Source organism: Coloeus monedula (genome assembly GCF_965178545.1).
Source record: "Coloeus monedula genome assembly, chromosome: 8".
In the NCBI taxonomy this organism is placed as follows: Eukaryota; Metazoa; Chordata; class Aves; order Passeriformes; family Corvidae; genus Coloeus; species Coloeus monedula.
The window spans coordinates 18,590,759-18,614,972 of record NC_138788.1 but is presented as its reverse complement, the minus strand read 5'-3'; the positions used below and the strand labels follow the sequence as shown (position 1 = coordinate 18,614,972).

The 24,214-nt window shown below is 42.5% G+C and overlaps 1 protein-coding gene across 26 annotated transcripts in view; it reads right to left on the bottom strand.

Moving 5' to 3' along the window:
* SORBS1 (sorbin and SH3 domain containing 1) overlaps positions 1–24,214 on the bottom strand; it is a 164,435-nt gene that overhangs the window by 55,205 nt on the left and 85,016 nt on the right. For 7 of the 26 annotated variants that reach the window (XM_082285993.1, XM_082285982.1, XM_082285981.1 and 4 more), the window contains exons 1-7: positions 19,683–19,833; positions 10,947–11,002; positions 10,032–10,097; positions 7,950–8,045; positions 4,883–5,002; positions 3,382–3,408; positions 3,091–3,206 (exon numbers count right to left, since the gene is read on the bottom strand). In XM_082285993.1, the coding sequence (XP_082142119.1) occupies positions 3,091–3,206; positions 3,382–3,408; positions 4,883–5,002; positions 7,950–8,045; positions 10,032–10,097; positions 10,947–11,002; positions 19,683–19,714 (513 nt within the window). In that variant the 5' untranslated portion in view covers positions 19,715–19,833. Of the gene's footprint in view, positions 1–73; positions 1,168–3,090; positions 3,207–3,381; positions 3,409–4,882; positions 5,003–7,949; positions 8,046–10,031; positions 10,098–10,946; positions 11,003–19,682; positions 19,834–24,214 lie in introns of those variants that run through there. The other 19 variants (XM_082285968.1, XM_082285973.1, XM_082285975.1 and 16 more) reach the window with 16 other exon arrangements.

Here is a 24,214-nt window from a genome sequence, read left to right as displayed (position 1 = left end):
AGGGAACATTGTAATGAATTAAAGAATTGTTTGCTCGGCTGGAAGAAAACAAGGTTATGGAGAAAACATGTACCATGCTGCGTCCCATTGCCTTGTATGGTGGCTGTCGCTGCTGAGTAAGGTAAGGCTCTTTTCTCATCCTGTCCTCTGTGGCAGTTGTGCTCTGGGGCTCGAGCACTCTGTCCCTCACAGCTTGCGGAGGTGATGACTGAGTCTGGGAGGGCTGGCCCGCACCACAACTAACTGCATCTTTGCTGAGGACAATGTAAAAGTACGGCCTGGGAGGAATAGGAGGAGGAGGAGCAGCAGGAAGAGACTTTTCAGTGTCTGTTACAGAGGAAACAATGTTGGTGGCTGGTGCCTGAATGAGCTCAGCGCCCAAACTGGTGCTGGCTGCTGGGTCATGTGTGGTGCCAGTGGAATTTTGAGATGCGCCCGAGCAAGTGCTGTTAGATAAACAAGCTACATATAGTTTGGTGACCTTTTTATCCGCCTTCGTCTCATGACTGGAATTCATTCCAGACTTACTACTGGGATCTGCCCTGTCAGGGCTGCGTTGCATGGATGATGCACCCGATGAGGAGTGACTTTCCAAGAGTGGCTGCCTAGCATGCACCTCATCTTTGGGGTCTGAAGAGGGAGAATGCCCTGCTGGCAAGCCTTGCTTCCCACTGGTGCCATAGGGGGTAGGTGATGACAAATAACAGCGTGCACTGGTGTTTGGTGATGCACGCTGCGTATAAGGCTTCGGTGTATTCAGGTACACACAGTCCATGATGGGCACTGGCAACAGGTTGGTCGCTTTAGTGTCAGTGCGAGGACGCCATGCAAAGCTTTCCTCTTTGGGAAGAGGAGGACGGGGAGGAGCAAGGGCCTGATCAGGCAGAGTCAAGAAGGTAGGAAGGAGAAAGGAAGCAGCATCAAATGAAAGGAAAAAGGAAGGAAAAAAAATTAAATTCTGAGAATGAATTTGATCATTAGACTCGGGTTAAGCAGGTTTTAATACAGCAAGAATAAAAAGCAAATACAGTATCTGGAAGGCCAGTGCAGAACTCACTCACATACACTGTCTCACACGTTCTTTCTTAGCACAGCTCACTGCAGCAGACAAACTTAACCTAGCCCTCAAGTCCCTGCCTACATGTTTCTCTCTCTGCACTCAATAATTCTCACTACTGTATTGTTTTAAGAGGCTTGCACAGCAACACCCACCATGCTCCTGGGAAAGCCTCAGTCAAGATTTAACATCATAGCAAACTAAATTCAGGCTCATGCTTGCATAACTAAACACTTCCCAGCACTGGGGACATTTGAACTGCAAAGCCAAATTCAGAGCTCTAGGCCATTTCTGCATGTTGAGCGCACTGCTGAAAAGTGAACATTGCCAAGTTTCACCAGTGCTAACAAAAGCAGACATCATGCGAGTGCTGTAGCCTACCACAGCTGGCTAAGTAAAAAGTCAACATTTCTTCATTCTAAAGGCCAGCTCTTCAATTCTCTTTAGGATTTTTCTGTCCTGAAAATGCTTTCAGGAAGAGAAGAATAATTCATGTTTCTTGAGGAACTGAGATCATCAGAATTTGCCTCCAGAATCAAGATCACCAACAGAGAAATCCTGCTTTTAGTAAATAGTAAGAAAAGCTTTACTGGTTTTGGTACTTGGCAACATATAGCTTGCTAATTCTAAATTGCCTGCCTACTGCAACTCCCATTACAGTGAATTTTTTCTGAAAGCCAAACTGTTTTGAGATAAAATAACAATACAGAGGTTTCATTTTATTTATTGCTTTGTTGCCAGCAGCTGAAAACTATGATCTACTGGAAAGAAGAGAATACCTACCTGGTAAACAGCAGCTCCCTGCATTTTTGCAAATTAACCCTTTGGAGACTGTGAAAGTAGGTTTTACCACACCCTGTTTTCATATTTTTATGGGCAAAGGCTGCCTAAACTATTTCTAAAAATGCTGAAACCAGAGAATGAAGATGCTTGCAACATTCAAATCTGGAAAGAGATGTCCTTTAAAAGTCATCCACATATGACAAGTTGTGGCAAGCACGTACTCTTGTTACATGGATATAGATGTAGAAAAGTTTCATAAAATTACAGCTGCTGTTCCTAAATCTGCTGCCCTCATGCCGCCCCTCTGCCCCTTCCCTCCCTTCCCTGAAGCACAAGGGAGTGGATAAGTGGGCTGGTAAGTGCTGTTCTGAAGGGCTTCTGCCTCCGAACTCCTTTTGGAGTTTCTTCCATTTCAGCTCAGCGTGAACAGTAGTTCTGGGGATTTCTGTAACAAGTATTATATGCACCAGTGCTCTCTCTGTTCATCAGCAAGATCAGGAAAGGACTACAGGACAGCTGTAAGTATTGAGCAGAAATGGGTCTCTCTTTACGGTGCTGCTCCTTCCCACACCTTCACTGGAGCTGTTCCGTCTTCCACTTTCACCTAAGGTGCCTGGTCTGTAGCATTGCTAAAGGGATCCTGATGATGGGAGCAGTCACACTGATAGGGGATTGGGCTTTAAAGGGACTCTGTTCCTCACAATAATTCAGTTTCCAATGAAGGGTTTCCTTACCAGCTTTCAGACTGCTTCTGTGCAGACTGAGTACCCAAAAAAAAAAAAAAAAAGGATGACGTTGCACTTCTCTTAGCCGATTGACTTCAACAATTTACCTTCAGGTACAAATAACCTTTCCCTGGTTGCAGTCTATCAGTTACAGTGTTAAAACTGAAAGGCATTTCCCAATATTTTATTTTTAATGTCGGGTGCAACTCTGATTTCAGCCTGCAGCAATTTCTAGGAAATAAACCAACATAAAATACAAAATAATTATAGATGATTACTTCACCTTTCTTCTTGCATTGTCCTCCTCCTTTGTTCACCCAGGAAATGCTGTGGTGTGCCTGAATACACGAGCTCCACAACACTTTGCTGACATCAGTGTCACCCCCATTTGAAACGCAGAAAAAGCTGAGGCACAGCAACTTACCCATCTGCAGCCAAGTTTGGAATTCAACCCAAGACTCCTGATCATGAATCCAGTGCTTGAACCCAGATGATCACCCTCAGGGTCACAGAAGAAAGACTTACCTGTGGCTTGCTGTCTGAAGAAAGGTTTGGACGCACACTCCTGTAACCCTTGGCAGCCAAAGAAGATGGTTGGGCATCCCCATTGGCATCAGTGTTAGACGATGACCTCCAATCATCTGCGAGGGGAAAGAAAACTCACATCACAAAGGATTCCCTCCAGCTGCAGGATAAGTGAAAGGAGGGGACTCTTTTCTTCCTTTTTTCCCTTCTTTCTCTCTTTTTCCCCCAGGCAACAAGAAATAATTCCAATAAAGCAACAGAAGTAACAACAGAAGCAGCCAATGTTTATACCTGTTTCTGAGTTTTCTGGCTCCAGACCTAAGTGTTTCACAGAAAGGAGAGACAGAGAAGATAGGGGTGGAGGATAGGCATAGAGGAAAAGAAAGGGGGAAAAAATAAACCATTACATTTCCAGAAAACATGTATCAATTGAAGTTAAGAGTCAAGCTACTTCATTTCACACATAAAATGCTTTTTGACAGGGCTGTGTAATTACCATAGAGACCAACCCTAAACATGATGTCCTCCTTGTTTCTGACCTTTGTAAACACAAGGCAATTCATTCAGAGCAATGAAGAAACAATTGTTCATTGACATTCTTATTTCAGAGGCAAAAAGGCTGCCCAGCTAGCTACTTTCTAAAGCTGCAGCTTGACATCCAGACACCACAAATTACTGGAAATGTAGGGACCCTGTATTCAGATTATAAAGACATATCTATCCTTAACAATATCACTATATGTGACTGAGATAAAGGATTACCAACAAATAGATCAAGTTTTGCAGACTTAGTGCATGAAGGGAGCTATAAGATATAACACCACTTTACAACACAGTCCCTGCAGCTATGTACAGCGGTGTCATCACATATTTACCCACTTCCCCCTGGGCTCCTCCCCACCCTGTACCTATTTTGCTGTTTAAGTTATATGCAAAATCTCTTGCAGCTCCAAAGTACATTTCATGAAGTGATTGAGAGAGTAAGCAAAAGAAGTATTAATGAGCTGATTTCCATAGCAATGGGCCTATTGCCATTCAAGCTGTTAGAAATTTATGAAGCCATCAACAGAAAGGAGAGAGGCAACAGCAGGGGGTAGGAGTGAAGAAACAGAGAAAGGCAAGCATAAAGAGAGGGTAGGTCACGGGTGGAGCAGAACGGGAGAAGACAGAGCCGAAAGTGGCACATTAGGGCTAGAATTAATGGAATTGCCCTTTCTTGAACAATACAGTCAGAAACGATGTATGCTTTGCTTTCAAGAGCAAGTTTTACCCCCTCCCCCTTAACGGCATCTTGCCTTTGGGATTTCACTCTCTTTGCCAGACTCACGACACTGGCCAGGTTTGTTATGCTTTGCCTGTCTCCTACAATTAAGTAATTACACGTCTGCTATTGAAAGACGGCAGAGCTCTCTGGCGGCGCTGTCTGTCTGGGGGACGCTATCCCCGCTTCCCTGACAACCCAGCTGAATGCTGCAGTGCCAGTAGCACCCTCAGCTTCTTTCTGTTCCACCTCATGCCTGGGATAAAAGGAGGTGACATAGGCAAGCCGGGGGCACCGGTGAGGGGAGGGTAAGAAGGAAAAGAACTGAGAGTTTTGGTGCTCCTGACAAACTTAAGTCAATAACTGAGTGGTCATGAAACCTGCACTAGGAGTCAGTCTCTCTACTGGTCTGGTCCTTGCAAGAGGTTTCCAACTATGCTCTGGAATTCTGGGCTTTAAACCAAGACCCTGGACTGACCTGTCTTGAGATTACTGTGAGTGAAAGATTCCAGTTAACCTTCTACCACTTACTTTCAGGTTGCTCAACATCCTGAGGACATGGTGAAGTGATATTCCGATTCCCTTCATAGGATGGAGTTGCCCGGAGGGTTACAGCTCCTTTTCCACTGCAGACTTTTGTGGGATCCATTTCTACAGGAAATGCACATGCACAGAAGAAACACATAGAAAGGGATGATGCAAAGCTATCAGGAGCCATCAGAGCTCTAGAGTAATTTTAGCATGGCTGCCTCCAGGTGAATCAATCTAGTAATGTTTGTGCAGATGAAGAATAGCTCTGTATTTAAAGCATTGAGAAATAAAAGCAGTTTTGTATTCATGTAATCAATGAATGCAGCAGTTAAGTTCTGAGTTGGTGCAACAGAGCGAAGAAAGTAGGGGGGAAAAAAGAGTGTTTGAACCAAATATCACAGGTCCATTTGCTTTTTTTGTTCTACTTTGTACAGAGACATTGTGCTAGCAAGGACAATCTACCATTACACCTGTGGCTCTTCTATAGGGATGTCCCAGAGGCATAATGCACACGCTTTGTGTGCCAAAGCTTAAAAATGCCTTTTGTGGAGGACTGAAAGAGGGGGGGGGGGGGGGGAAATACTTATGACCACTGGAAGGTAAAATGTTGTAATGACGCTGAATATGATTTAAAAGCAAGGCACTGCAAACCACCTCCCTGCCATCTCCTCATTTCATGGCAGTGTTGCACCTTCTGACACAGGAAGCCAAATCCTGAAAATCAGAAGGAGATTTAACATATGCCTATTCAGATCAACCTGTGAGCCAGATACCAGATCGTGCCAGCATCCTTGCTGAGGCACAGTTCAGCACAACTTCTGTGCAGGCTTACCTTTGTGTATTTCAGTCCATGATTTGGGTTTTCTCCTCCTGTCATCCTGTTAAGTAGTAACAAGCCAGTACTTCAAAGCTATCTATCTTTCTCCCCCTACTTAAAATGCTTCTGGAGAGTTGTTTCCTTTAAGATACCTCTGGAAATAATAAGCCTAAAAAGTGTCTTGTTTCTCTAGGCTACTTCCATAGAAGGACACATCACCTCCTCTCCTCATGCACCATTAGTGGCCCTGCAGCTGCCATCAGATTTCACTTACCTATATAGAGGTACCAGCCCTACCATGACTGCACAGGGAGCGTGAAGAGGTACTGAGTGCATGCATTACACAAGGGACAACACAATAATTTTTATTTTTATGGGTTGAGGATGATGCTATCTCTGCATGGGGAAGGATGCAGCTCCTCTCTAGGAACTGCTATTGTAACAAAAATTATGCTTTCAGACTGGACAGAGGGGGCAAAGGCTGTTGTTTATTGTCCAGGCAACAGCCCACATCTGTGCAGATCAGTATTCCCTGGCTGATTTCAGCAAGGTAATGCCCCATCAAATCCATACCAGTACAGTGCTTACAGACCATGGTAACACCTTGGCTAAGGTTGCAAACCATGGCCAGTGTGGCCACAATATGGAGAAAAATCAATATGCCAGATGGACAACAGCAGTAAGAGGAAAAATTCAATGAATGCCAAACTCCTGGCTCTCACTGAAAGCCCTCTGTGCTGGCATCTCCACTGTTCAAGCCTTTACATGGGCTTCCAATGCTTCAGGGATTTCACAAAAAGTACAGTTTCAGACTCGTACTTAGGACTACAAAAAAGATGGAGTAAGTAAGAAGTCAGAGGATACTTTCCTATAGTTTAGCCTTTAGCTAATTGAGGCAGCCTCTGTGAGGGGAAAGACTTTCCACCCAGATGTACCAAAAGCTGTTTGATCCTTAAATATACCACAACTGATCACAAGGTCACGCACATTCCTGGTGAAATAGAAGTCGACTTCTCTGACTGATTTTTGCATGATTCATGTAGGGTCGGGATTCCTTTTGCCCAAGAGTGCAGTTCTGGCTATCATTCCCATCCACATGGCACAACATACAGCCCAAGGACTCTATGGACTCACTTTCAAACCACAGGACAAAGATTTAAGCTCCGAGACTCCAGTTCTAAGAGTGCTGTAACTGTAAAGCATGGACACGATGTTGGGAGTCACTGCACCTGATATAAACATCCACGAAGAGTGCAGGGTAGCTGCCCTCCTACAACCCCATGCCTACATTTGCTTCACAGGCACTGGAGAGAAATGGAAACAGAGCTCAACATGTGTGACATGTAAAAACATAATCTTCATTATATGGGAGGAGAATCAAATTTGGGAATCAATGCATTCTTTTTATTTTCCATACAAGAGGTTAAACCTGCATACTGAACCAAAAGAATAAGAGCCAGAAAAAAAATGCTCTGAACTCAAAAAAATTAAAATGCTTTGAAAATATTTGAAAATAAAATCTTGCCAGACAATCTCGCCTTGGGAGCTGAAAAAAAATGCCTAGAGTGATGAATTCCCTCACAGTTTAGGTGAAATGACAGAAAACAAGAATCTGAATCTCTCAGTATAGAAATCCAGCAGATAGTAATAAACAGGACATTAGCACTGTACTAGTCCAACAAAGCACATGTGTGACAGATTAGGAGAGACAAGAGGTATCAGCTCCACTAGTCTGACTGTCCAAATCCAGCAAAGTACAAGAATAATCTTGTACTTCTAGTGGGGAAGCATGTGCTTGGGGAGGGCATGACAGCCTAACATCCTTACTTTCACATGTGGATTAAATTCAGTGCCTGTACAGAAAAACAAAACCATGCCACCAATGTTGAACTATGCTTGAACCATTTGTTTTCATAAAGACCAAAGATACGCAGGAAACATTCTTTGGTTCTTCAGGAGTTTGGTTCAAAATGAGTCTATAATAATAATATTTTTCACAATCAAGCATTAGTAAAAGAGCTTACAATGATCCCAGATTCAAGTAGACACAGTCATGTCTGCAGAAGAGCAGCATAATTGAGAACAGTGTATGGTGCCATCAAGAGTTAACTGCATTACCTACTGATGAAATCTGCAGCTCTGGGAGGAGTGAGAGGAACATGAAGCTGAGAATTAGCCACAGCATATGGGTGAAGCAGAGAGAAAATGATCACTAACTAATGCATGGCAGGGGAGGAAGGAAGAAGATACCTGTAGGCAGCACTAGGTGAGGAGAACTTTTCACTTTCTTCACAGGGATTATTTTAACGGCAGAAATAGAACGTGTACATAAAGGGACATCAACAGCTGCAAACACAAAAGTGTAAATGGCACATCCAAAAAGGAAAGAACAGAATTTGGGAAGCATGCCACAAAATTCTCTAACGTACTTGGAGACACAATAGCAGGAAATTTCAAATACAAAAGCAGTCTAGAGAGCAATGATGCAACCGTTAAAAATATCCATTCGTTTGCCCTAATTCAGGATGTGTCTGTTTTATGCAGCATACAGAACTGCTTACTGAATGGACTTACTGCTGATTGCCACTATGGTGCAGGAAAAAGAATCTGGAAGCATTAGCTTTTAGAAGCCATCGAAAAATTTTAGTGTAATCATTTAAACTGAGGTACATTACATGCAAAAATAAAAATGTTAAGTAAGACATTAATATGGTTCAGTAAAACAAAATAAAGCAAAAAAACCCAAATACTGAAAGGTTGAGAGAAGAACACTAAACTAGCTACATTACATGAATTCTGAATTTTATCACTCATTTTTTACAAGTGCAACAACAGAAGGAAGTGAAATAATCTTGAAAAAGGTCCCATGCTAAAGGGTAGCATCCATATAGCTACTTCAGAAAAAAAAAATCCATCCATATAAACAGTAAATTGAAGAGATTTCTACCTGACTTAATCAGCTAGCACACTAATTATACTAAATGTGGTAACATTGGAGAAAACCATATATAGCACTATGCAAAATTCTAGCAATTGTTACAAAACTGTTCAAATCAATGGGTACAAAGAGGGTTGTGAAAATGGCAGTACTATTCAGAGGGGAAGCTCAACAGGAGCTGCCAAGATAAACATCTTGTATATCATGACTCTACCAGAATAATTTCTACCAGTGTTCTTGATTTCTGCAGAGCCAGGATTTTCTTCTTTAAAACCTGCTTCCTGTATGTATTATTAGCTGGAAAATGACAGATGTCTCCTCATATTCCATGCCATCTCTTTCATGCCTGTAAAATCAGGAGTAAGAGGAGCCACATTTCTAATGCTTTACACACTAACACTGAGCACTGGGCCAGCTTGAGGGAGGCACTGACATCAGGGTGGTGTGTACACCCCCTCTTGTGGCAGATCTTTCTGATACCCGGCAAAACTGGAAAGCACAGACTTCACAACCTAGAAAAGGAGTCTCAAGCAAAAAAATGGGCAAAAAGCTTGACAGAATTTTTTCAAACCTCATAAAATCATTAGTTTTTAATTTGATAGGATTGTTTAATTTTTTTTTTTTTTATAAAAGAGGAACCCAAATCAAACCCTGTTTTCTGTACTTCTTCCCGAGCAGAGACCCTAAGAATACAACAGATCCCAAATCAAACATCCTGTGGTTTAGGAAACAATCCTGATTCTGTTCTGCTTTGAAACTGACTGAATTCATCCATCCACAATGCAGTCAAAATACTAACCACTATAAAAAGGCATCAAAGGAAAAGAAAGGAAATTAAACCAACAGAAAAGCAACCCATACCCACATACTTTCACCCCGCCAAAACAGACACAGTCACTATACTAAACTGAAAGCTATAAAGCACACTGCAAACCTGCTGATGTTAACATGAAGACTGGTTTGTTTAGATTTCTTTTCATCACCTAAATGGTTAGTTCCTGCCCTTTAATCCCAGACTCAAACCTTCACCTCTCCCTGACATTAACACAGTTCACACACAGGCACCCACAAACCCATGCTGTTTCAACTCACTAAGATACCAATTCGCAGGTGCTCACAAGTACCACAAGCAATGTACAGCTTTCCTCAAAACAGCACTAAAAATATACAAAGAGGCAAGTCCAGCCTGCCACTTTAAAGAGACAAAGAACACTTGTTGAGCTAAGAAATGCTGCTTCTACTAGCATGGTGCAGTACAAGGCTTTTCTTGTGTCAGTCGCCAAGTGAACTAAATTTGGAAGCCCCTGCTGTAGTGAATTTCCGGGAAAATCAAGCACATCACCGGCTGACATGCGGGGGGAGCTGTGGAGGTGTCTCTGGAGCTCTTAACCCACCTTTTTCTTGTCCATTGCTGCTCAGCCCATTGACAACAGTTTTTGTAACATCGATTTGTTCATGTTCTGAAAGACAAATGAAGAAGTGGTTTTCAAGAAAGATTTTTTCAAATATGTCATGTCTTCAGCTGACATGAATAAAACTGGCTCTTGTGAACTCAGGGAAACACAGGAGACAGTGCTAGAAAGGAGCTCCAAAGGTCATCTAAAGCCCTATTTCTGAACCATGAAAGAAACAAATCTACCTCTGTCACTGCCAAGAAATGTTTGCCTAATGAGTTTTTCCAAACTTCCAGCATCACCCTAACGCAACCTGTTCCAGTGCTTCCCAGCTTGGAAGCTTATCAGCGATTACACTGAATTCCTAGGTCATGTTTCTCTGGACTCTCTTCAAATAGCTCACATTTTTCTCAAAATGTGGTGCCCCAACCAGGACATGATACTCCAGTTGAGACTTGCTAAGATGCTAAAATTAAGTGGCAATATTATTCTACAGATCTTATATATGGCACTTCGAGCCTGGCATCTGCTTTATTTTTCACTCAGATTTAGCCTGTTACCCAGACAAGCCCAGAAGTTTTCCTCTTCCCAACCAGCTCCCATTTCCTAGTCCCTTGGTTTTCTTTGAACAGGTGATTTTTCTGATCCAGATGTCAAACTATGTACTCATGTCTACTAAAATATATCAAATTCAGACAATTTCTTCAGGTTATCAGTAATTATGAATTCTTATATTCCAAACTGAAATAAGCTAAAGTGACCTACTCCAGTTCAAGATGTTTCTAGCTATTTTTTGACCATTATGGGCCAAATTCCAGCAACAAATGTGAATAATTGCATCAGAAACAGACAGGAATATTACTAGTAATAACAAGGAAGGCCAGTGAGTGCAAGTAGAAAACAACACAGACTTACCAGAGCTCATTGTGGCAGAGGGACTTGCCTTTTTCACTTCTGGATTTTGTTTATGTCTGTTTAAAGTGAAAAGCAGAATGATTACATAATGTTTCATGTCTACCCAGACAGCACTAGACACAATGCTGAACATTCAACACAAGAGCCAAGGTAACAGTCACCGTTTCTTAAAAAAAAATTACTTTCAAATGTCAAGTGGATTCATGTCAAGCACCAGTATATTTTTTGCTGATAATTATCAGAAATTAAAGATTATTTCCACCAATACAAGCACTACTTCCAGACTTTAAGACTAATCTTCAATATGAAACTGAAAGATACTCACTTAAGTCTAAGGGTCTATAAAGGGCAAAGTGCAAGTCTGGCTAGTTTCTAATATATAAAATGTGCATCACCTTTCAAGAGGATAAAAAAAAAATCAAAGTGACACTAAAAGCTTTAAACAAAAGCCTTCAAATTAGATCTTTTCCATATTTCAAAGCACTCTGTTGCTCATTCCAAAGCTGGTCTCTCCTTTGAAAGATACAACAATACAGAGGAGATGCACTTGTCAAAATGCATATTAACTTCTGCACCAATCATTTCCAGTCACGCAATGCCGCTGATATCTTCAGGATCAGACTCCAGTAAGTAAAATGTGAAAACTGGAAGCTTTAATTCTCCTGGTACCAAAAGCAGTGAAACTGCCAACCCAAGAGAAAAAAACACCAGATGGGGATCAGAAGAAAAAGTCAGTTTTCATGGTGATCCCAGTCTGTGGAGGACAACTGTGAGGCCTATTTGTCCTCACTCCTGTGGGGACTTGACACCTGCAGCAAACAGGTTTCAACGTCACAGATGTTGGTTTGAATAGCCAAAGAGCATTTCTACAGAAAAAGTCTGTGTTTGACAAGATATCTCAACTCTCTAAAGGTCCTAGGTTGAATTAAAAGACTGTTAATTTTGTGTTCCAATCTTCACCTCTCCCCCCCGAAAAAATTAGCCCCAAAGAAAGTGAGATCCAGTGTCGCTCCAGACCATTAACAGCTTTCATGACACAAATAGAAATATGCATCTGAAATCACAAAATCATGCATAAACAAGAACCCCAATCTGAGAAGTACAGGGAAAATTGCTTGGGGAAACAAGAAACTAAACAACAGAGTTGGAGATACTTTTCCTTTTACATGAACTGGAGGCAGCAGTGGAACATTGTAAGAGGTGGAAATTCCCTTCAGGGAATTGAATTTGTTCTCCTGCCTCAAGCATCCCCTTTATTAACCAGCAATTGTTTCATGCCAGCCAGAATATAATAAGCATGTTCAGCAGACACTCAAAAGGAAAGAAAACTCAACAAGCAAGTATAGTAACAGAAGAGTCTATAAAATGAGACAATATCTGGGCTTCCCAGCAAGCCACCCTAGGAACAGCTGCCAACACTTAATTATTTAAATATTTTCTTCACTAAAATACCCACATAAGTATACACTGTGGGTTCATGAAGGCTCAGCAGGATTCAGCCTAACTACAAGTTGATCCTAGTAAAATACAATGTAGAGTGGGGGGTGCAGTATAAAACCAGTGAACAACAAAAACTGAGTCCAGTTTAAGGTTTGCTGCCCGATTTTGCCTGCCCACACAGTACCTGCTTTTTGTTTCTACCATTTCATATTAGAACCGAGTCTCTGAAATAGTAATGGTTAACACAGCCTGAAAACGTAGACAAATGTATTTAGTAATAGTGGTCTTTCTGATCTCCATACTTTTCCATTCCAGAAAGATTCCTTAGTTCAAGCAAATCAGAAAGAAACAGTCTAAAATTACATGTTATCCAGCTAAAGGAGATTTGTAGCAATATCATGCTCTTCTACACACAGAAAAATGTTACATGTTAAACTCACTGGGATAAATACCAGTCCCTCCACAGGGCCAGGAGAAAACCACAAGAAGGGGCAGTACTGTAGTAAATCTCAGTTCAGCTTCAGGATCAACCTCTCTCTGAAGCTGATCCCAGATGTTTTAACTCAGCATTGGCCTTTTCCATGGGATTCATGCAAGTCAACACAAAATTTCTTCCACTCCAAGCATCCCCAAGAGGTTGCAATGCTTTCCTCTGGTACACAAGATTAAAAAGGAGTGGGAAAAAATAATTCAGTGTATTACCTTTTCAGGAGAGGAAAGAGGATTTACTGGCTATAAGGGGCAAAGGCAGGGTCCACTGCTGCTGCAGTGCCAGAGCAACATGTCCCCTTCCACAACAGCAGTATCTGAGTGATTAAACTCGTGACCACATGCTTACCCTTTTTAAACAGTCTCATTTGTTTGGAAACAGTGACATCACAACTGCCATAAAACTCTGATTTCAGTGATGTCTTTTTGATTCAAGTCTCGACGTTGCTTACAGTGTGAAACACTGACGTTCACTGCTTTAACAAAAGCATTTAGGAAAGAATTCACACCAAAAAGAAGCATAATTATTTAGCATTAATAGATCAAATTACTTTTTACAAAAAAGCGATTTGAGGATAAAAATGAAGTGATAATTAAAGAAGATTGCTAAAATTAAATGGAAGATGTGCACAAACTCATTAGATCTAGATTGAATCTGGAAAAATTACATATCCCCACACTTACTAGCAATTATAGAATTCAATTAAAATAACAAGCATCCAGAGTCCACTTACGAATCAGCTTCCTTCAAGCACTCAAACTCACATTTAGTGCACACTCCCATACACAGAATGGATTCAACATGGTCAGGGTGAGAGTAACCAATCCTGAGCCCCTGCGTTGGTCTAACTCCAGAAACTCCATTTGAAAGTTGATTTTGATCAGCTGAGAATCTGCACACAGATCTGCTGCATGCAAGTAGAAATAACTCCTGTTTAGATCGACGAAATTATGGTGCGTGTTTGGAGTTGAGAACATGCTTTGGCACCTTACTGCATCAGACAGAGCTATTCTACCTGTCTTCCACATACTTGACCCAAACCACATACTGAAGTCCTGTTAGGCCTATCTCAGTCCTAAGGCTGCTCTTGGGATCAGCTGGACAGTCCAGCCAGATAACACATCTGGCTCCACAGCGCCGGTGCAGCAAAGTATTGCCCTGTAAGCTGGGAAGGTACATGCTGTAAGCCAGTGTGCTATGAACATTTGGATGGCACATCCTTAGACAAATTAGTCCCTGTCAGGTTGGGCACACAGGCTATCCCTAGAAACAGGTGGGTCTGGAATTATTTGTTGCTCCCACTTGCCCTCAAGAACTTTCTGTAGACACGACCAAGCCATTCCTGTAGACACACACAGTATGCACAGCAGTACTTCAGAAGGGAGCATTTCAAAGGGAACCAAGAATGAGGTCCCTCATGTCAGTATTAAAAACAGAGAACTCCCTACTGCCAGATCAGGCAAAAGAAAAAAGAAAAAGACTAGAAAAAGTACTCCAAAGCAAAACAACCATGTGTCTCCTTCTTGCCCCCTGCTCCAACCAGCTAACCAGTGTGTCCTTGCCAGACTGGAATTAGTACCTCTCCTGAAATGTGACAGACATAGCAACAAAGGCTTCAAAGCTGCACACATGCAAAACACAATGAAAAGTAACGAATACCACAGGCCATGAGCCAGCAACTGTAACCCTGAACATGCCAATGTCCATACGTAACATCCACCAACTCCTTGTCAGTTCAGTCCTACCTCTAGACTGATGTTTAACTTTTCCTTCCTGCCTTTCACCCCCCAGCACATTTCACCAAGGCTGCAGTCCCTTCCCTACTTGGTGTGGAAAAGAGAGCAGTGCATTCAGAAGCCTGTTTAGGAGGAATGCAGATAAGTGGCAACTACTTCTGTACAGCCTGTCTGGATTATCTCACATGCTCTAAAGGTTTGAATACACCCCCTACAAAGGCAGGGGGTAACAAACAGCTCATTAGTAGTTCTGAGCAAGGACACATGCTCTTAAGTCACTGGTATCTCAGCTAAGAGTCGAATGCAGTGGTTATTTTTGGTGGTCTAATGTGAATGTGGGGAAAAGTAACTTCCTTTCCTTTCTTCCCTTGTTATTACTGACAGCTCCGGTGACTCACATAGGATTTTAAAACAATTGCTAGACATGAGATGAACATTCAAAACTTACTGTGCTGGTCCCTTATATTCCTGAGATTTAGACTCCTCCTTTATTTTATCAGTTTCAGGTTTTTCACATTTTCAAAGTTTTCTCTCTATATATACAATTAAGTGCTTTGTGGCTGCATTTAAATGAAAAATCAAATTCTTATTTATACTAATATAAAGTAGGAGTTGAAGCTTTCAGAAAAATGGTAAGCTTTCAGACTGAAAGTATGATTAGCAATCACAAAACTTGCTTTTCACCTGGTCAGGTCTTACACATCACTGACAACACTCATTTGTTTCACCCCAGCTCAGTCCCTTTCTCACAATGCCATCAATGTCCCTGACCCAAATGTTCTGCTCAATGAGCCATATCAGCAATGTGGAGTCCCAAATCTGGAAAGCAGGCAAAGAGCTGCACTGCAGCCAGTGCCTCCCACCAGCAGGTTCCTCTGCTTAAAGGAACTTGCTGGAAAACACATGTTCTGTGCACTTCTCACCTTGCATCACATAAAATGTGACAAGAAACAAAATAACTAGAATAGAGCAGGCAGCCCAGGTTAACCCAGGCAATCAGCTCTCTCTTCAACTATCATTATTCTTTTATTCTGGAATACTGAAATATGTTGTCTGTCATTTTTATTTTAAGGGTTAAAGAACATCCTGTTATTCCTTCAGAAGGCATTATGCTCCTAAGAATAAATGTCATGAAAAGACTATGAGTAAGCAAGTAGTGCACATAGAATTCTGCACAAGGCAACAGCCTCCACGCACTCTTCAGCAAGTGCTAAGACAGCTGAGAGAGCACTGAAAGCTCACTAAATGAAACAAATGGCTTCATTACACACCAGCTTGGATAAAGTGTTCTTATAAATAATTGAACTTACAGCTGTTACAATAAACAAACAACACAGCACATTTCAAATGCAGTACTGCTTCCTTTTTTTTCTTTAAATATAGTGTTCATCTGTTGCCTTCCTAATGAGCAAAATAAGGTTTTCTGGGACATAGGTGCCAGCTTTCGTGCAATATATGAGGAATGTGCCTCTCTCAATAATAAAAGTTAAAAAGGAAACATAAACTAGGAGATGTGGCTTTAAGAATTCAGAGATGCTCTTGAACTAAGTCATCTTACAGTCATCAACTTCAGAGTAAACAAAGTTTACTGCAACCTGAGTTAACTCAGTTCAAGGTCACCACTTGTGGAGCAGGGGGCAGAAAAGAATCTCCTGGGTCATCCAGCCTACTCCCATGCTATTGCAGGCAACTCTGTCATACAATCCTGTGCAAGAACACTTCACATTCCAGCTTAAAACTGCTAAAGTTTCCCACCTCCACTGCTCTTCCTGGAAGCCTGCTCCAGAAGGCATTCCTCTTATGGCATGAATGCTGTTCCTCATTTGCAACCTAAATTAAATTCATGAACAGCTACAGCTAAATTGTTTTGCGCCAACACAGTTTTTCTGTTTAAGCAGCTCTTCCTCCTTGCACTCACCCCTATCCATGAATTTTTAGAAAACAATTGCACCTCTGAATCTTCCTTTTGCAAGCCCATAAACAAGCATTTCCAGAAATTGGCCAGCATGTTGTCACCCATCTCATTAAAATCTGGCAAACAGTGGAAGACTTTAAAAGGTCGGCAGGCCAAAGTCTAAATTCCACTTAACGTCACAAAGCCAGTGAGCGGAGCCTACAGCCGACATGCCCAACAGCTGAACAGCAAGGTTTAAAAGGTACCTCAGTTCATTTTGTCCATTCTAACTCTGACCTGTATACTAAAATGAATTCCATGATTAGTGCTAGTTCAGATAGTGATTTGATGCCTGTAGGAACCTCCTGGCAAAGAAACAGACTGGAATAATTTCACACCAGCCGCTAAAGCTTCATTAAGCAACACTGACTTATACCTGGAGGACTGTAGGCGTGAAAGGTGGCTCCTGCTTGAGCCATCAGCCTCCTGCTCTGCTGCAGACTCAGGGCTTGAAAAACAGCCATCCAGAAGGCTGTCTGGCTCAGAGCAGACTCGACATGTGGTGTGCCACCAATTCCCCCTGGATAAGTAACTGCTCATATCCCTGCCTTGCAGTCAAAAACATTTCTTCTCCTGACAATAGACTCTAAATACATTGTAACTGGGCTTTGACTTCCTCCTGAGGCTGTCATGACTACCCTCTGTCTTTAGTATTTGACAGATGAGATATGGTGACAGTAGTCCTGGCCCATGTCTCATGGGTGTCAGCTGAAGAAACAAATGCCTTTCTGCCACACCCATATGACCAAGCAACTCACACGGACATTTTGAAACTCCAGAAAGAAAACCAATTTTTTCCAGGACATTTTAAATAAAATCTCATATCCATCTTAGCAGAAGACACAAAGCACACCATGTGACAGCAGCAGAAGTTGAGATTTCTGCTCAAATTTATCTGCAATATATATGATCACACCTCATAGATGGAAGAACTTTACAAACACGCTGATTTACATCCTATAAAAGGGAGCTCACTGGGCACAGCTCTGAGGCTGTCAGCTCCAGGGAAGGCTGTAAATGACTTAACAGCATATCACAACCTGGGACTGTTCAGGACACTTAACTGAGATTCACACAGGAACTGGAGCAAGGAGCACACAACTACTGAAACTGGAATTTATTTACAGGTAAAGGGTTAATTATTTCCATGACACCTGATTTACCTTTGTTGCAATAGGAAAATCTTTCAATCTGCAATGACCACACCTAGCCAAGAGGATGCTGGTTTTATACTTCAGCTGGAAGAAATGGAGGATTCATGGAGTTCAAACTGCTGTGAGAGTACTTGTAAGAGCTGTGCAGCTGGGGTGCTGTGGGTACTGCACCTCACTCTCTGTACACCTCTGATATGGGGCCACTTATGCCTCTCAGAACAATTGCTGTAAATAAACAGACCCAAATTCCAGAAGCCCTAATTATGTATAACAATGAATCCATTCAGCTGACTGCAGGATTGAGGGACACAAACACTGCATTGCATTTACTACAGTGAATGGCATTCTATAAATACAAATCAATTAGATCATCTAAACAACATCCAGCAGCTTCTCTTGCATGATTTTGTATAACAAAGACTACAAAGGCTGTCTTCACCTCTATCACGCACTCTCAAACAATAAAGTAGTAAATAAGAGGAAGTTGCATTAAATTAAGCAGATACACTGATTAGAGAATGACTAATGTCTCAAAGTTCAAATCCAGTTTACAAACATTTTACAAAAATTAGGGTAGAGCAAAAACTCTGATACACCTTTGATATATAAACCAGATACTATAGATACTTTAATGCTACAGACCACCTTATACCATCCCAGACACATCCCAAGATTCCCAGCTGTGTAAGGCAGAGGAATTGCACAGGCCCGAGTGAGTGCTCACTGTGGCAACCACAGCAAACATTAATTTTTAATTATGACCTCTTCTAGCATTAGCTGTTCAGAAGCTCTGTACAAACACTCCCTAAGCAACAGCTAATACTTTCCAAGACACGTAAGTGATAGTCTTATTTTATACAGAGATGGAAGATATGGGCCTCTATTCTACGCAACATCCAAAACCAGCTGTTCTGTCATAGTGTAACAGGGCCTTACAGGTATCCATCTTACAGGTTGGTTTTTTATGGTTTCAGAATAAGAAAAATCAGTTTGAGAGTTAGTCTCATTTACACACAACTGCAACAACCTCAAGAGAACCACACAGAGCTAAGTCTAACCAAAGCACACGGGGAGCCAGGCATACAATACTTCCAGCACACCTCTGACAAGCCCAGTTGAAAGTCAGCTGAAATGAGACAGGATCATTTTCTTTAGCCTTTGCCAACCTGGAAGTATTGCTATGCTAGAAAAATTGCCAGGGGACTGATTCATCTACCTGGATATCAGACACAAAATGGTCTCAGCAAAACTCAGAAGGCTAGCCACTGTCACACATCCACGGCCAGACTACAAACTTGTGCCTGCCAGGGAATTCAGGCTGGAGTGCTGGCTTGCTAGTCCTGCTGGACTGTGCTACCTCTAGAGTGACCTACATGCTAGAAGGAAGGACACAGTGAGCGCTTCTCTACTCACTACTGAAAACACTTGCAGAAAACCAAACTGATGGGTGAAGCAACAGTCTGACATTCCAAGTGTCTCCAGAAATAGCAGAAAGTTACATTCCAGAAGCCGGTCCTCATCTTCACTTCTCTCTGACTCCTCCAGCCTCAGGAGACAAATTCATATATCACTGAGACTTCCACTTCATCCATTCTCTTCACTTTCCTCTTAGTAACTGCCTCAGAATCAGCACTCAGGAACTCCATTGAATCTCCCCTTCCCATAAAAATAATTAGGAGAAAGATCCAGTCACTAGGGTAAGGAGGCAAGGACATGCCCATTTTCCTTAATGAGAACACAAACCCATATGGTGCCTCTCTTGACATTGCCTCTTTTCAATCAGCAACTGGAAATACCTATCCAGATGAAAGCAGCATTCTGAAAATCAGTGTGCACTGCCCCACCAGACCTAACCACTCAGTGTATATTAGCATATGCCAGAGTCATATAAAGTCCTGGGAGTTCAGCTACAGCAGCTCTAGCAGAGGTAGATGTGACTAAAAACCATACTTGTGTCCTTACCTCGATTCAGGCTTTTCAGTCAATGGAGCCATTTTCTTAGTCTCTTGATTTCACTCCATGAGAGGCACGAAAGAGTTAAGAAAACCTTTCACTGTGTTGCCCACTCACTTGGCTGCTGAAGTGTAACAAGAAATTTGTGGAGGCATCTCTCTTTCTCTCTGGCACCCTTAAATACTTCGCTCCTCCTACTGCTGTGCTTTAATTAGCCAGCTGGTTCTTAGTCACCCCATCCTGTCACTAGGCTTGCGCACCAACAGCCACCCCCACCCAGCCTGCCTGTCACTCCCCTGCCACTGTCATCACGAAGGACACTGTCTCTTCCTGCAGCTCTGGAGCTGGGGAAGGGAAAGAGAAAAAGGTTGGCAGTGACACTCCAGGGTAGCATTAGTATGGGATGCACTTGAGAAGTGACAGAAAGACCTTGAAGGGATGTTAAATTACAGGGAAAGTACTTGAAAAAGCATTTTTCTGTTTTTTTTTTCCTAAATCAGGCAGCATCTACTTGTCAAGGAAGGAAAATTTTCATTAGCACTAGACATGGCAGATCCTATTTCAATGGTTAGGAGCTGAAGGGGCAGCTAAAGTTTCTGCTCTTGGCAGTTAAGATTTATAGCATAAATACCTGACATGACAATAAGAGGAAACTTAACTGCTTGCATGGCTATTACATATTACATGCCCACTCCACGAGCATCGTAACAGGCATCAAAGACGCTTCTGAGCCATCAGCTGTGCTAGGGTGTCCCTAGAGTGGAGTGTCCCCACCACAGTGCAGCTTGGCTTCCCTTTAGGCGACCTAAAACTTGCCCTGGAGCAGAGGCAGTGCCAGCTTTTAGGAGAGCAAGGGTATACACACACATCCCCAGGCCTGGGCAGCCCGATGGTGAGGAAGGCAAATTGCAGCACAGAATCACCCTTCCTTCCACAGCCAATGTCTACAACACAAATAACTGGGACCAAGACTTCCTCAACTCAGACCCTGGAGGCTGGCTCATGCAAGACCAAGTGGTAGTTGAATAGTGGAAATAATCAGAAGGAGGCCCCCAAGTCTCTCGGTACTATCCTTCATCACCAGCACTGGCTTTCATGACAAACTCCAGTGTGTCTCTGTTTGCAGCCTGTCTCTGGATTTTGATTCCTCAAATACACATGTACAGGCATTGATCTGCTGCCAAACTTACAGACTGATAAAATGTACAGAAAATAATTGCAAGACAAGCATCTCAGCATTCAAATGAGACCTAGAAAGCAACACAGATGGCAAGAGTCTGCTGATTGCAGAAGGGCATAGAGCAAAGTTGACTTTGTGGGTCAAAGCTTACACTACCGATTCTTTCGGTAAAATGTTAGCAAAGGACACAGAACGAAGGTCTCCAAATACCTGCACACATATAAACCCGTACTGATGCGCTGTCGAATGCTGACTGAGGTTTGGTCAGCAGCACAAGCTTTACTTTTTCCTCCCCTATACATCCTCTAGCATCCCAATACTTACCTCCCACCAAACGAGGCATTTAATTGTAAATCAAAACAGGCACAACTCTAACTTGGTATATTGGCTAAGGAGCCAAAAATGGCCGGGAAATGTTGCTCTATTTTACTTCATTTAAGACCAATCCCAAACCTCAGTGTGAACATGGCACTGGTAGTTCTAATTAGAGTAAACAATGGGCTCTGGAGCCCACATTTACTACCACGTCCCAAAGACTAATGTTGGGGAGCTTGTACCTTGGCTTTTGATTTCATCTACCACAGCAGATACCAGACACAATTAGCAAAATTCAGGCCTGGATCTAGGTTTAGATTCTAGTCCCTTTACATTTGAGGCGTGTTTTGGTTTGGGTATGGTTTCAGACATATCAACAGTGAGAATAAAGGATGATGGAAAACAATATGTTTTCAGTGGTCAGATCCTACGCTCCTCTTTACAAAAAAAATGCAAACCAATCAACCAAAAAACCCTAACCCCATGTGGCTCTCAAAAACAAACCAGAAAAGCCAACAAAAACCCCCACATCGTCCAAAGTAAGCTGTGCAGTCATCACTCCAATTACTTGAAACATTTACACAATAGGAAACACAGTTTACACAGTATGCAACAGGAGATACCCCTCACAACCCAAAGACAACCTCCTTGATCTCCTTCAAGTCTGCTGTGGAGCCTGGACCACATGAGAGCATGTCAGCTGGAAGCCCTATTCGCTGTGTAACAGGGGCTTATAAACAAGCCCCTGATAGTTTGTCTTCAGGTAATAAAAATGACTGTGATTAAAAAACCTTACTGTAAAAAGAACAGCTAGTGAATGAAAGCATGGCACCTAAGGAGAGGAAAAGTAAGGAAGGATCCAGAAGTCAGCTCAGGTCCAAAGTTAGGATGGTCGGATCAAGATGGGGTATGAAACATTTCTGGTCTTTGCAGAAACCAGCTTAGAAAACCTTCAAACAGTTTGGCAAAGAGGGAGGAGTTTCTGCTACAGAACACCACTTGAATGGAAAACTGAATTTTCAGGGAGTTCCACTTGGGTGAAAAGCAGCAAGCTTTGCTTGGCTGCAGGGCCACAGAGTTTGGTTGTTTCTAAAGTCAACCTTGAGTGCAGGATAAAAAGCTTTATGAAGTGTTGCTGTTTTGCCATCAACCAACCCACTGTACTAATGTACTGTGCACTACAATTTTCCTGGCATCTGCTGCTGCAGAATCTCTGCTGTGTTTCTCCCCATAAGACCATATCTTTGTGAAAGATAACTTCACCATGGTGGCTGAAGGAAATAGCAAAAGGAACAAATTAATTTTCTCAACAAAAGAAGTCATTGGCATAACAGAAGCAAATGACAGTTCTAGGATGTTCTGGATGCCTGCTCTAGTAGCCACTGGACAAACCCGCTTTCACTGGAGGGAATAGTTTTCCCAGTTATAAGCTACCCTGGAAAGTTTTGTTGCACAATCCATACAGCTTTTTTATTTTGATAAATGTCACACAGCTATACTAGTTCTTTTACACCACCCCAATATGCCATGGGACTAGGCTTTCCAGCTACCAGAAGAAGGTGGAGGTGCTGTGACACGCAGTTTAGAAAAGGAGGTACTTTTGATAGACTGGGAAAAGCTAAACAAAAGTGATCGAAGTTACTTCATTCTGCAGACGGAGGAGGAAGGCAAGCAAACTTACATCACATTAGTGCTTTTAGTTCAGTTCCAGGGTTTGAATTGCAAAACAAAACTCAGCCAAAATAACACGTTGCTGCCAGAGTTCCACCCAGTACTGTCAATGAGCACAAACTCATTCACCCAACATCCTCACCCAGCTGGGCTGGAGCACCTCCTTTGTTACAAAACAGCCACCCAGGTTCTGGTTAGGACGGTTTTACAGCACCCTCCCTGCTATAAAAGATAAGCCCAACCTTGCCCCAAAGGTCCCAACACCCGGATCCCCTTGCCCTGAGCCTGAATTCTGCAACTCAGTCCTGCCCAGCTGAAATCCACGGGAAACAGCACCACCACAGAATGAAATACTGCCATCAGCAGCCCCTACAACCTGCCAGGCTGCTCCCTCCAACTGCACAAGGACTCGGGAAGCACTTCCAGCTGAGTCTGTATGGCACGAGGGGTTCAGACTGTCACCAGAGACTGAGCAAAATTCCATGAAAGACGTATACAGGTCTTTCAAGACCTCTAGATAGGAACTTAACCTGTCAGTAGGAGCGAGTCTTCAGGACAGAAGTTAAGGGCCAGCAAGAGGTTCTTGTAACAATAAGGTATTTATTAATCCACTGAAAGCTCATAACCTGCTAAGAGAGAAGAGCACAGAACACAAGACAAAGTGCTAGAAAATTTTCTCAAATGGGTAAGAAAAGCAAATGCAGAATTTGTCTTCCTTGCTGAAGACTGAATAACTGTCCTGGTGTCCCTTTTGGCTGCTGAAAATAAGGCCTGTACTGGAGACTGGTGATCCCTCATTTAAAACAGAATGAAATACAGCCTGGTTGGATCACAGTTTACCTGCACTCAGGATCTACAGCATCTTAAGGGAGACTTCAGTGAGAGGCATGGCACCTGCTGCTTTTTGTCTTCTGACTGCAGAACTTCACAGGATCTGGACAGACTGTCTTATACCAGCATAAGCTGGGAGTGATCAGCTGTTTAGCAGGCACCTGAGTAGCACTTTTTCCCACCTCCCACTGATCTGCTGACCTATTTTAACTCTCATGCATAAAAGAAAGTATAACCTTGCTCCTCTACACTGAAGTTGCTGACCCTGGTCCAAGCAGTTTTGTGGAATTCAGGACCAGCTAACTGCAACACTATAGGGAAAAACTTGGGGCTCAGCTATGTTTACTTTGAGGAAAGTCCTAAGGAAATTAATGGCCATTACAGAATGCAATTGACAAAGCATGCATCCTCACCTACACATAAGCATCTCCAGCCTTCCCTACCCTGTGCTGCCACTTACACTCAGGCAAAATGGAAGCAAAAGTTGCATGCTGGGATTTGTGGCATATGTGCCAAACTGGGGTGTGGGACACAAGGATTACAC